This window comes from Dipodomys spectabilis, unplaced genomic scaffold (assembly GCF_019054845.1).
Source record: "Dipodomys spectabilis isolate Male_0828 unplaced genomic scaffold, ASM1905484v1 ptg000024l, whole genome shotgun sequence".
NCBI classification, from domain to species: Eukaryota; Metazoa; Chordata; class Mammalia; order Rodentia; family Heteromyidae; genus Dipodomys; species Dipodomys spectabilis.
The window spans coordinates 12,099,670-12,113,259 of NW_024870701.1; the positions used below are offsets into that span (position 1 = coordinate 12,099,670).

General features: G+C 41.0%; 1 protein-coding gene across 1 annotated transcript in view; it reads left to right on the plus strand.

Moving 5' to 3' along the window:
• Dsg2 (desmoglein 2) overlaps nt 1-13,186 on the plus strand; it is a 40,256-nt gene extending 27,070 nt beyond the window's left edge. Inside the window, exons 9-15 of the mRNA XM_042675141.1 lie at nt 1,498-1,763; nt 3,063-3,205; nt 3,750-3,977; nt 6,329-6,556; nt 7,911-8,032; nt 9,805-10,137; nt 11,947-13,186. Coding sequence (XP_042531075.1) covers nt 1,498-1,763; nt 3,063-3,205; nt 3,750-3,977; nt 6,329-6,556; nt 7,911-8,032; nt 9,805-10,137; nt 11,947-12,951 — 2,325 coding nt within the window. The 3' untranslated portion in view covers nt 12,952-13,186. The remainder of the gene's footprint in view (nt 1-1,497; nt 1,764-3,062; nt 3,206-3,749; nt 3,978-6,328; nt 6,557-7,910; nt 8,033-9,804; nt 10,138-11,946) is intronic.
• Nucleotides 13,187-13,590: the final 404 nt, after the last annotated feature.

Here is a 13,590-nt window from a genome sequence, read left to right on the forward strand (position 1 = left end):
ACATTAATTTTATTTAAAAATTGTGTGTGGACCAATTTCAAAGTTTTAGAATAGGTAAGTAAGAATAAGTAAGAATAATAGAATAAGTAAGTGCACCTAAATGCAGAATACTGCAAAAATGTTTATAAAAACAAAAAGGAAAATTCAGAGCATAAAATATGTACAAATACAGTGTACAAAGAATTATTTGACGGAAGGCCACCATTTCATTTTAATTTTGAGATACAAACTAATGCATTACAAGTTAATGGAGAGTGCAAGCAACTTAACAGCTCCCTAAGCTTGTGCCTTGTACTTGCAGATGGGGAATCAGTGTCTTCTCCACCCCTGTGTTCTCAAGGTCTCTGATTCAAGGCTTCTTACACTCCATACTCATTGGGATATTTGCCACCAGCTTTTTGTTTGGGCAGTTTTGTTTTGCCCATCACCATTTGTTGAATTATGTAAAGAATATTATTGTACTGTGTCATCATTTAGTCATTGGAACTTGGCTGATGGGAGTACTAGCCCAAAGACTTGGCATAACCACAATTTCTTTCCTGTTCAAAAGGTTAGCTCTTTAATAAAACAAAGTGGCTAGAACTAATTTCTTATGTTGATGAGAGTGGTTGCTCCTTTCTCTTTACATTTGTTTCCCATGGCTGGAAGGCCAACATTTTATAGTGTTAATACAAAGCATACTAATAACACCATGCTATAAAGGAAACAGGGATTCTTGGTTTAAACAGATTGGAAAATCTCTGGAGTTTTTCCTGTTACTCCAGGAATTGTCAGTTTTGTGGTGAGTTAGTGTAACAATGCACAATGTCAATCTTGGGGGAAGAACTGTCAAAACCACTAACCACATGTCCATATGAAGGAATTGTGTCTTCTTGTATGGCATAGCTTTCATTGAATGCCCACAATTTTTCTTTTATGAAAGAAAGTTCTTTAGAATGTTAAAAATGACAGTGTATGCTTTTTTGTGTCTGTGCCAGTACAGAGGCTTGACCTTACAGCACCACCCAACTCTCTTGTATTTTTGCTGAAGGCTAGTACTCCATCAGTTGAGCTACACTTCTACTTCTGGTTTTGTGGTGGTTAATTATAGATGAGAGTCTCACAGACTTTCCTGTCCTGGCTGGTTTCAAATCTTAATCCTCAGTTCTCAGGCTCCTCAGTGAGCTAGAAATACATGTGTTAGCCACTAGCTCCTGGGTGACAACATATACTTTTAAAAATGAGTTTGACCTTTAGAAAAATATATTGTAAATGTTTCTAAGTTCCATTAACATTGGTGAGAGTCCTAGGTGACAGCATCTTTCATTGCGTGGTGGGAACTCCATGGTTGTAATATTTAGTGCTCTCTCATTGCCAGTCTAACAGAGTATCATGTCATGTCTGACATGAAAGTCATATGTGTTAGCGTGTGTTTGTGGATGCATGTGTGTGCAGGGCTGAGCATCTGCCTTAGGGACTTCGTCTTTTGATAGAATTCCTCTTACTTTTGCTTTCTAGGAAGTTGATTATGAAAAAATGAAGAATCTTGACTTCAGTATCATTGTCACCAATAAAGCAGCTTTTCACAAATCCATTAGGAATAAATATAAGCCTACACCCGTCCCCATCAAAGTAAAGGTTCAAAATGTGAAGGAAGGCATTCATTTTCAAACCAGCACCATTTCAGTCCGTGCCAGCGAAGGGATGGATCTGTCAACCCAAAGCAAAGTGATCGGAAGGTTTCAAGTGTTTGATGAAGACACTGGACAGGCAGCCAGAGTGAAGTAAGATGTTGTGAATCTATTTCCTCAAATTCCATTAAATGGCTATTTACAAAACCTGTAAACAAATCTGAGGAGCTTTGTTCCTTCACACTGCCGCAAGTAAATCACTAGTTCTGGTTCTCCAAAGTGCTGTGGATTGAACTTTCAACTTCATCAAAATTGTGCATGTTTCTCAGCAGAGAGGAATAACCATCAGAAACTGACCTGCCTGGTCACTAACTGGCCATGAAAGAGAGGCTGAGTAGGTGACTTACCATAGACATAGTTTTTCCTAAAGAAAACTATAAAGCAAGACAGAAAACATTCAGGGGAAACAATTCTAATATATCTTATTTCCCATAAGGATCCCAGAGGGTAAGAAAGGAACAAACAAAATTTACTACACGCTGGATGTAGTAAAGCATATCTTTAATCCCAGCACTCAGAAGACCAACCTAGGAGGGTTGAGAGTTTGAAGACAATCTGGACTACACAGGGAGATACGTCACACACACAAAAAAAATGTTTGATGGATTGGTTGTTTCTGGGCACTAGGAGCTCACACCTGTAATTCTAGCTACTCACGAGGCTGAGACTGAGATTTGAAGGCAGAAAATTCCAGGGGAAACTCTCTCTGCAATCCATCAGCAAAAATCTAGGCAGGAAGACTGGCTCTGATGGTGGAGCACCAGCCAATCCAGCAAGCCAAACAAATGTGAGGCTCTAAGTTCAAACCCCAGTACAAACCAATATAAAACGTTCTTTAACTTACATCATTTAAAGTATTCCATTGGGATGCATGATGTTTAATTAGGAAAACTGCTTTAAGTACAGATGTCAGAAAATGCCTGGCCAATCAGAACTAGATTCAAAATTCTTTCCATGCAATTAATCAGAAGTACTTGTGAAAGATCCAAACATATTATCATTGGTCAATAGAAATATTAAAAAGCATGAAAATGTATTTCAAATGTATAATTTGAGTTTTTAAATAATACTTTCAGGTAACTACCATGGCAAATACTTCTATTTGCAGCAAGCATTGATTTTGCTTTAAGTTGATATTTTGAAATATTAAAAACATTCTAATATGCAGTATGAAATGGAAAGCTAGTTTCTCCACCTGTCTTACTGACAGAGTTCAAAGTCAAGTGTGAACTGAGGTAGCAGTAGCTATTAGGATGGTTTCCGAAAATACAAAGTATTCCACAAAAATCCTGGAACATGAACAGAGATCCTGGGGTAGAAAGTTAAGCCTTCAATGTGAATGATCCCTTGTGTATCCAGAATTTAAGCCAGTTTCTGTTTGTTTTATAACAGATACAAGAAATTGGAAGATAAAGACAATTGGGTCTCTGTGGATTCTGTTACATCAGAAATTAAACTCATAAAAGTTCCCGATTTTGAATCAAGATACGTGCAAAACGGCACATACTCTGTAAAGGTTGTGGCTATCTCTGAAGGTAAGATATTAAATAAGTAGGTTTTTTCCTGATCTATAGGCATTCTGGTTTTTGTCTTCCAGCCACAGACAGGCTTTGAATGAATATAAAGGTCCTTCCAATTGATGAGCCTTTATGTTTAATTTTTTTTGTTTGTTTTGTTTTTTGGTCAGTCATAGGACTTGACCTCAGGACCTGGGCACTGTCCCTGAGCTCTTTTTACTCATGGCTAGTGCTCTACCACTTTGAGCCAAGGTGTCCCTTCCAGTTTTCTGGTGATTAACTGGAGATAAGACTCTCATAGATTTTCTTGCCAGGGCTGTCTTCAAACCATGACCTTAGCCTTCTGAGTAGCTAAGGATATAAGCATGTGTGAGGTGCTGGCTCCCAGCTGTTTTGTCTTCTTTAGTGACATGAGAGGCATGATTTGGTCTAACCTGAGACCTGTCTAGACCAGCAAGTGTAGTTAAGTGGTTACTGCATTGACCTTCCCAACTCTGTAAGAGAATTCACACTGTGTCTGTCTATTGTTGACTATAGATTTTCTCCTGCTTATGTTTTTAAGATCAACCTAGCCAAACCATCACTGGCACAGTCATTATCACAGTTGAGGACATCAATGACAATTGCCCCACACTGGTAGAGCCTGTACAGAGCATGTGCGTAGACACGGCCCAGGTGAACGTGACAGCGCTGGACCTGGATGGCTACCCTAACAGTGCGCCTTTCAGCTTCTCCATCATTGACATTCCACCTGGAACCACAGAAAAATGGAAAATAATCCACCATGAAAGTAAGCAGAACTCTTAGACTACATTATAATCCAGATAGCTGTAAGCTTTTGTCCTGTAGCTTGTGTTTTCTCCCAATTGTTTTTCCAATACCATTTTTTAAGGGCATTTATAAAATTACATTAACTACACACATTGTGCATAACAGTATCTTTGAGAAGATAAATTATCTGAAACAATATAAATGGTAGCAGGGCTAGGTGCTGGTAATCATATTTACTTAGGAGGCTGAGATCTAAAGATCATAATTCAAAGCAAGCCTAGGCAGACAAACTTAAAAAGACCCTGTTCTCAAATTAACCACCCCAAAAAAGCCACCAGTACAGCTTTTGTTCAAATGGTAGAACTCCAACCTTGAGTGAAAAAGCTTAGAGACAGCACCTAGGCCCTGAATTCAAGCCCCAGAACAGCCTGCATGCATGTGTGCGCGCGCGCACACACACACACACACACACACAAAGGGTGGCAGGATAGTCTTCAAATAGCTCTGGAATAATTTTGCATTCTGAACTGAGGCAGTCCACGCCCTCCTAAGTACAACACTCACAATAGGTGCTTGCTAGATTCTTAAATGTGCCAACAATAATTTCACTTCAATAACATTTATTGAGCATTTACCCTGTCCATGCACACTGTATTCATTTTCATACATCCATACTCTATATGATATTATTTCCTGATTTCAAGTACAAACTTTGACTCCCTAAGCATTAAGCAGTTTGTTAAAGGTTACAAAGCAATGAGAAAAAGATTTTTTTAAGGTATGGATCTTGCGTTTTTGTCTAGGGCCACCCTCAGGCTTTGATCCTCATACCTATGCCTCCTGTGTTGCTGGGATTATAAGCTTATCCCACAGTATCTAATTGACTTGTTGAGAGAGTGTCTTAATAACTTTTGACTAGCCTAGCCTTGAACTACAGTCTCCTAATTCTAAAATTACGGAAGTCTGCTTCCCTCCCTGGCACAGGGCACTCTTGGAAAGCCTGCCCAGAAGAGTATTCTGTTTTAAACAATTGAGTGTATTTTAAGAAAGCTTCAAACATGGTTTCCACGTTTTTCTTAATTTATAAGTTTATTATGGAATTTTAAGTCTGGCGAATGATTTTTAAAATGATTTCTAAAGGATCATTCCAAATGTTGGATCCAATTTTTTAGCTCAATATCTAAACTGCCTTCATAAATGTAGTACACTTGCTTTTCTTTTTTATGTAGTCCAGTTATCTCTATTAAAAAGTAAGCACTTCCCTTGTTCATTATACTCTAAAATACTGGTTCTCTTTTCAACTTGAGCTAAAAAATACAATGCACCTAGAATTTTTTTTCAATATTTTAATATTGAAATGGGTAGTGATAATTCAGCCTGAAACCACAGGTAACTCAGTAACACAGGCTACATTTTCAATGGGAGTTGCTAAGCTGTTGTGCTCATGGGCTAATTTTCTTAAAAATTCTTTAATATAAAAAATATAAAGAAATCCCTAAACATAAGTATACACACACACACACACACACACACACACACACACACACACACACACACACACACACACACACACTCAAGTACTGTATTCTTAGTCTACTTAACTATTCCATATGCTTTATTGCAAATCTTCCCTCTCTTTTTTTTCTTGCTGATATTACAGCTTGAACTTAGAACCTGGGACCTATTCCTGACCTTTTTATTCACAAAGCTATCACTGTACCACCTAAGCCACAGCCCCACTTTCAGCTTTTTGTGCTTTATTGAAGAGTCTCACAGACTTTCCTGCCTGAGGTTGGTTTAAACTGCGATCCTCAGATCTCAGCCTCCTGAGGGGCTGTGATTACCAGCACCAGATCTTTTAAAGGTCAATGCTGGTGAATGTTGACTTGATTGGATTCAGAAGCACCTAGATTAGTAAAGCACCTCTAGCTGTGGGGAGTTGCCAGAGAGGAGACCTGCCCTGCAGATGAGGGTTGCTGTCCCATAGGCTGGGCCATAGGCTGGGCCACAGGGAATGGAAGGATATGGCAAGCAGTCTCCCTCCTCCTCTCTCCCCAATAAGCTCCCAGACCACACTTCCTATCTAAAGTACAAGTTGCCAACTCACACCTAAGTTCCTGGAATGTGTGTAAACCACACTCATTTGGGACACAATAAGTCTCCAGAAGAGCTCCTCTGCTGTTTAACCTTTGTACTCAAAGTCTCTGGGCAGATTCTAGTGGTCACACATTATGAATTACACAAAGTACAGGAGCAGTGGAGCATCTACCTGGAGCGGCCTAAAGACCATTCCTGATTCCTGTCACCGGCTTTCCTCCCTCCCTGGATTGTCACTCAGTTTTGTTTCTTTCTGCTTCCTCCCCTTTGCAGGTACCAGTGTGCTGCTGCAGCAGTCCCAGCAAGAGCTGGGGAGAAGTGACATTCAGTTCCTGATTTCAGACAACCAGGGCCACAGCTGTCCTGAAAAGCAGGTCCTTACCCTCACGGTGTGTGAGTGCCTGCACGGCAGCGGCTGTGTGGAAGCCCAGCACGACAGCCACTTTGGCCTGGGAGCAGCAGCCATTGCACTCATGATTTTGGCCCTTTTGCTCCTGCTACGTAAGTCTTCCAAGCCACTTTGAGTGTCCTATTAGTGATTTATTACTCTATACACATTCATTAGTTCAGTTACTAATGGTAGTGGGCTTTGAACTCAGGACTTTGTACTTGCTAGCCAGGTAATCTACCATCTCAGCATCGCCACAGATCTTTTTGCTTGTGAATTTTTGAGATAGGATCTCACTTTTGGCCCACACCTGCCTGGACCACCATCATTTACTTTATGCTTCCTGTATGCGTGGGATGCCACAGTACCCAGCCTTATATTGGTTGAGATGGGGCCCTATAAACTTTTTGACTGGGCTGCCATGGAATTACAATCCAGGGAGGAGGAGCCACCACACCTGCTCATTTGTTTCTTCAAAGTGTGTGTGCATGTGTATACTTCGAAGAGCTTTTAGTGGATTTTAGAAACTAGTATTTCAATAATTCGTGAGTAACTCGAGACCTCAGAAAATCAGGCCTCATACAGAATTCTGCTCTAATGTATGGTGTTACAAAAATTCCAGTGTTCTAGATTATTGAATTATATACAACTTGTGGGGGAGAAGGGTTGGGAGGGAAAAACTGGGAGAAAATGAAGGAAGAGGTGACACTATTCAAAAGGGACTCATTACCTGGTTTATGTAACTGTAACCCCTGTATACATCACCTCTACAATAGCAATAAAAAAAGAAAATAAATATTTAAAGTCCTCCTACAACATAAGAAAGAAATATATTGAATTTTTATATTGTCAAAAGCCTTTGATCTTTAAAATTGTGATCTTTTGGAGACAGCACATTCACAAAACTTTTTTTGAACAGTTGCTTAAAAAAGTTTCAGTCTTTGAATTGAGTTTGCTATAATGGGTGCTGTGTAGTGTTCTAACTAGTAAGCACAGATAGTCTTTGGGAGATGGAAATGACTCCCTCCTCTGGCATTGTGCTTTGGAGCTATTGACTGATGATTCAGAGTCAAGAAAAGAAAAATAAGACAATAGGGCTGCCCATCAGTGAAGACTAAACTTCAGTATATGATAGCAAATTCTAAAAAGGTGACATACACTGGCACGGGTGGCTCATGCCTGTAATCCTACCTACTCAGGAGACTGAGACCTGAGAAATGTGGTTTGAAGCCACCCTGGCAGGAAAGTCCGTGAGACTGTTATTTCCAGTTAACCACCAGAAAAGCAGAAGCGGAGCTGTGACTCAAAATGATAGAGCCTTGAGCACAAAAGGTCAGGGGCAGTGCCCAGGTCCTGAGTTCAAGCCCCATGACTGACCAAGAAAAAAATAATAAATAAAATGAAATGGTGACTTAAGTGTAGAACTTAACCAGAACTAACCATCTTCCCAATCTTGATGCCATACAGTTGTGCCACTTCTGCTGCTGGTATGCCATTGTGGAGAGGCTGCCAAAGGCTTCACCCCCATCCCTGGAACTATAGAGATGCTTCACCCTTGGAATAATGAGGGGGCGCCCCCAGAAGACAAGGTCAGTTCATTACATACAAATGTCATTTGTTTTATTTCCTGGTTTTAAATTCAGAGGCCTTAGGAGGTCCTTTTGGCCATGAGAGAATAATGCAGAGGTGACATTGTGACATGTCTATTTGGTGTTCATCCCCATTGACCTAAAATCCCTGGAATCTCCAAAGTGACAGTGTCTTAGAGACTGAGCCCTCAACCTGGGAGAAGTCACACTAGCTCCAGGGTCATAGGGTCATGATGGAATTGACTTAGAAGACAACCCAGCCATGTGTGCTGCAGAGTTGGTTTCACGCTTGCTACCAGAGAGAAATCCCACACATTGGGAGCTCCCAAGGATGCTATGCTGATTTTTTTGCTGTGAGATCAGAGAGCAAAGGAGGCCTTCATTTTCAACAGTACACATTTCAGAACTCTGTCCAGGCCTTTCTTAATCAAAGGGCTCAAGTGACAGCATATTTTGTCTTACTGACCAGAACAGAGTTGATACAGTGTTCCTGCCGGATGACAGTCCCTTGTAATCAGTATGGAGAGCAAGGATCAGGATATGACCCGGAGAATGGAGAGCAAGGGTCAGGACAAACAGACATGTATAGGAAATTAGGATGGGATTTTTGTGCCACTGTTAAAATGCACTTTCTATCACTACCATGAACTACTTGATTTCCATTCCTCTTGAAGTACCCCTCCCTTCTTGTTGCTCCTTGAAGGATGAGTCTCTTTCCAACACTGCACACTCATGTTTGGCCTCTCACACTCCAACTCGCAACTCAAAGATGAGTGAACTGCTCACTAAGAATATTTTCTACAAGTTGTTTTTATTACTTCTGCTTGATTCACACCAATCAGGACCTAAGAGGCTATGGCCGGTACCAACTGAGGCTTACAAATATGTTCTTTACTTTTGTGTGTGTGTGTTGGTCTCAGAGCTTGAACTCAGAACCTGTGCACTGTTTCTGAGCTTTTTGGCTCAAGGCTAGTACTCTGCAACTTGAGCCAAAGTTATATTTCTGACTTATGGGTGGTGAATTGGAGACCAGTCTCAAACTTTCCTGTCCAGGCAAGCATTGACCCTTGATCCTCATATCTCAGCCTCCTAAGTAGCTACAATTCCAGCGTGAGCCACTGGCTCTTGAACTGCTCATGCCTACCACTGAAAACAAGGAGTCCTATATATAAAGTGTGTGTGTCTATGTGCCTGTGTGTATCTACTGATGCTTGAATTTATAGCCTTGTACTCTCACAAGGCTTTCTCACCCAAGGTTAGAACACCACCATTTAAGCCCACTCTGCTTTTCCTGCTTTTTGCTAGTTAATTGGAAAGGAGACTCTCACAGGTTGGTCTGCTCAGGCTTTGTTCCAACCCTGATTCTTAGGTCTCAGCCTCCTGAGTAGTTAGGATTACAGGCAAGAAACACCAGCACCCAGCTTTAGTTCTTTTTCTAAATGAATTGATCACTTCTGGCCATATTTTGTTGCCATAAAGTGAATAAGACAATTTTCTTGCAAGAATCTGAACATTTAATATAATTCTTTTGCCTGTACATCCATAATTAATCATTACAGCTGTTAAGTTAATAACACATTGAATTTTATTTTTGTTTTTTCTTGTTTATATAGGTTCTGAATAGTAAATCTGATTCACATTAAAACAAACATGGATTTTGTTTCCTAACTTGCTTCAGGGGAAATAGCTCATCCCTCCTTAAGCTCAGATCCTCCCCTCAGTGTACAGACCCTCCATTCTTTGGTTCTGTGTTTTACTGTGTTCACTCACAGGTGATACCAGCACTTCTGGCCGTGGATCATGAGAACACAGCAGTAAGAAATGGAGTCGGAGGCACACTCACCAAGGAGGCCATCATGAAAGGAAGCAGTTCTGCTTCTTTTACCAAAGGGCAGCATGAGTTGTCTGATGTGGATGGACGATGGGAAGAACACCGAAGCCTCCTGACTGGTGCAGCAACCCAAGTCACTGGGACTCCAGGAGCCTTTGTAGGCCAAGAAACCCTGAGGACCTCAGGAGCCACAGGGGCCTCCAGGGACATGGCTGGAGCTCGGGCAGCTGTTGGTGCAGTGAATGAGGAATTCTTAAGGAATTATTTCACTGATGTAAGAACAACTGTTTATATATTGGGGAAGGGGGATATATTTTCCTTGTCCACTCTAATCCTGCTCCAGTAAATCTTGGTTATGCAGATATTGCTAGCTTTTGATTGGGAAGTAATTCAAATGTATCAGAAAAGTGCAAATCAAGCCTTACTACCACCCATAAAGAATTTGTCAGAAAACATTCAAAGGTAGAAATTTTGAACTCATGAAGAGTCTATCCAGATATCACCTGATTTTTAGTATTTCTCTACATCTGCCATTTAGTCTTCCAGTCTCTTACACATACCACATGCACACATGTGCGTAGGTGTACATAAACACACATAATAAATATATGGCATGCACACACCTATCTATACATTCATGCAGATGCATATATGCTTACATGTTCATATGCATGCACACATTCACATCTGCAAAGATTCACACAATAATCTATAGTACCATATAGTACCATCCAGAAATTTAGAAACTTAAAATTGACACAAACTAGATTTGAATTTGCCAATTATAGAATTCTATTTCTATCCATGACCCTGTCATTACACTTTATTAGATTTACTTGTCATGCTCATTTATTTTCCTTCAACGTAAAAGCCCCTTCTTTGCTTCTTCGTTTTTATTAGCTTCTATTCCATATAAAAATAATAGATTTCATTGTGACACATGCATGTGTACAGGTAGTTTGATTGTATACTAAATTTATGAGGTTTTTTTCTCATGGTCCAATTGCTTGGTAAGTGTTCTGCTATTTCAGCCATGCCTGCATTTCCTTTTCAATTTTTACGTTTGCTTTTTTTTAGATAGGGTCTTGGGTTGCCTAGACCAAGACCCACATACCCACTATACATAGCCCAGATGACTTGTTGTAAAGGGATCTTATTGACATTTTGCCCGGGCTATCCTCAAATTTTGATTCTCCTGATTTACATCTCCCAAGCACCTGGGATTATACACAGAAGCCATCCCACCTGCCTCATGATGTTAATTTCTTTTTTGGGGGGAGGGGGCGAGGGTCAGGTCGTGGAGCCTGAACTCTGGGCCTGGGTGCTCCCTCAGCTCTTCAGCTCAAGGCTAGCGCTCTACCACTTGAGCCACAGCACCACTTCCGGCTTTTTTCTTTTTGCTTATATGGTGCTGAGGAATCTAACCCAGGGCCTCATGCATGCAAGGCAAGCACTCTACCACTGAGCCACCTTCCTAGCCCCTATTAATTTCATTTTTAACAAATACATGCTAGGTATAATGTAGACTATGTCTCAGTTGATGGTTTTCTTATGCTTTCTTGTAATTATAAGGCCTCGGGTACCACATTTTGAATAGGAATTTTTTATATATATATTTAATTTTTGTCAGTCATGGGGCTTGAACTCAGGACCTGGGCACTGTCACTGAGCTCTTTTGCTCCAGTCTACTGCTCTACCACTTTGAGCCACAGCTCCACTTCCAGTTTTCTAGTGATTAATTGGAGATCAGAGTCTCTCAGACTTTCCTGCCTGGGCTGGCTTTCAACTGGAATCCTCACATCTCGGTCTTCTGAGTAGTTAGGAATATAGGCATGAGTCAAAAGCAAACAGCTTAAATAGGAATATTATTAAAATATCTTGTTTTTGTAAGGGTTTCTCTTGCTGTTGTTTAGGTTTTTAAATTATTTTTTGTCCTTTCTTTTATACTACTGGAAATTGAACCCAAGGTATTGTAGTTACTTGTCAAGTGCTTTAGCAATGAGCTATATCCCAGGCCAAGTGTCATGGTTTTAAGAGAACTGGTATCATTAATTATTTGTCTCTCTTTGTATTTTCATTTTAGAAAGCAGCCTCCTACACTGACAACGATGACAGTCACATGGCCAAAGATTGCCTGCTGGTTTATTCACAGGAAGACACGGATTCTCTACGGGGCTCCATTGGCTGTTGCAGTTTTATTGAAGGAGAGCTAGAGGACCATTTCTTAGATGACTTGGGACTTAAATTCAAGACACTGGCTGAAGTTTGCTTAGGCCAAAAAATAGATATGGATATGGAAATGGAGCAGAGGAAAATCCCCATTAAAGAAACAAACAGGAGCACAGCTTCCCTAGCACAGCATGAGCAAACCCTGGTTAATTCAGAAAATAGCTACTCCTCTAGCAGCAGCTTTCAAGTCCCAAAACCTATGCATGGAGCACACACAGAGAAAGTAACTCAGGAGACAGTCACTGAAACATCTGTGTCTTCCAGGCAGAGTCAAAAGATAGCGCCACCTCTGCCTGAACCCAGGGCTTCTGGGAATATCATAATGGCAGGATCTTCCTATGCCACAAGCTCTACTCTGCCAACAGGCACCGTGATCCTGGGTCCAGGACAACCTCAGAGCCTTATTGTGACAGAGAGGGTCTATGCCCCAGCCTCCACCATGGTAGATCACCATTATGCTAATGAAGGGAATGTTGTGGTTACAGAAAGAGTGATCCAGCCCAATGCAGGTGTCCAGAACCCTCTGGAAGCCACCCAGCATCTTCAAGATGCTCATTATGTTATGGTAAGGGAGAGAGAGAGCATCCTTACTCCCAGTTCAGGGGTACAACCCACTGTAACCACACCCAACAGGCAGAATGTGATGGTGACAGACAGAGTGCTAACCCCTGCTGCTGTGCTGCACTCCAGTTGCCAGATGCCCACGGAAGCCTCCATAAAAGTTAGAAACACTGTGGTTTCTGCAACTGGAGTCCCCAGCACTTCTGCTTTTGTAGAATCTGGTAATTTTAACTCTACCATGACCACAGCTTCTTCCAGAGTCACCAAGCACAGCACTGTGCAACACTCTTACTCCTAAATAGCATTCAGTCACAGACTCACCCAGAATGGAACTAGCAGTGACTGGCTGAATGTTGTCCATGTTCCTGGCCTTTCAGGAACCCTGCAGATCTGTAGACAAGAGATAATTGAACTTGAACCTCTTCTCAGTCATTGATCTGCACAGAGCCACACTGTCTTAGCTCCCATTGGTATATTTGAAAAAGGCTTCTTGATACCCTGAAGACAGACAGATGATGTTGTTTCTTTTTTTTTTAATTGTGAAAATACCAAACAGAGGGGTTACAATTATATGGGCAAGGTAATGAGTACATTTCTTATCAAGAATTGTTGCCTCCTCCTTTGTTTCCCCTTACCATCCCTTCCTATCTAGACCTCCCTTCCCCCTCCCCTCCCCTTCATGGCCAAAGTTGTAAAGTTTGTTTTTTGACATAACGTCTTGTACATCTGTCTAATTGTTGCAATGAGTCAACCTTCCCCTCTACAAATTATACCAACATCAAATACAGTGAAAACAGGGTGATGTTGTTTTTAAAGGGCTTGTTTGTAGCAAGTTGTACAGACAATAATCCCCAAACACAGAGACATCTGACTTCTGGGAATTTGCTCAATTGACATGCAGTATCCAGTTCATTTGCCAACCCAGGAAACAGGATTT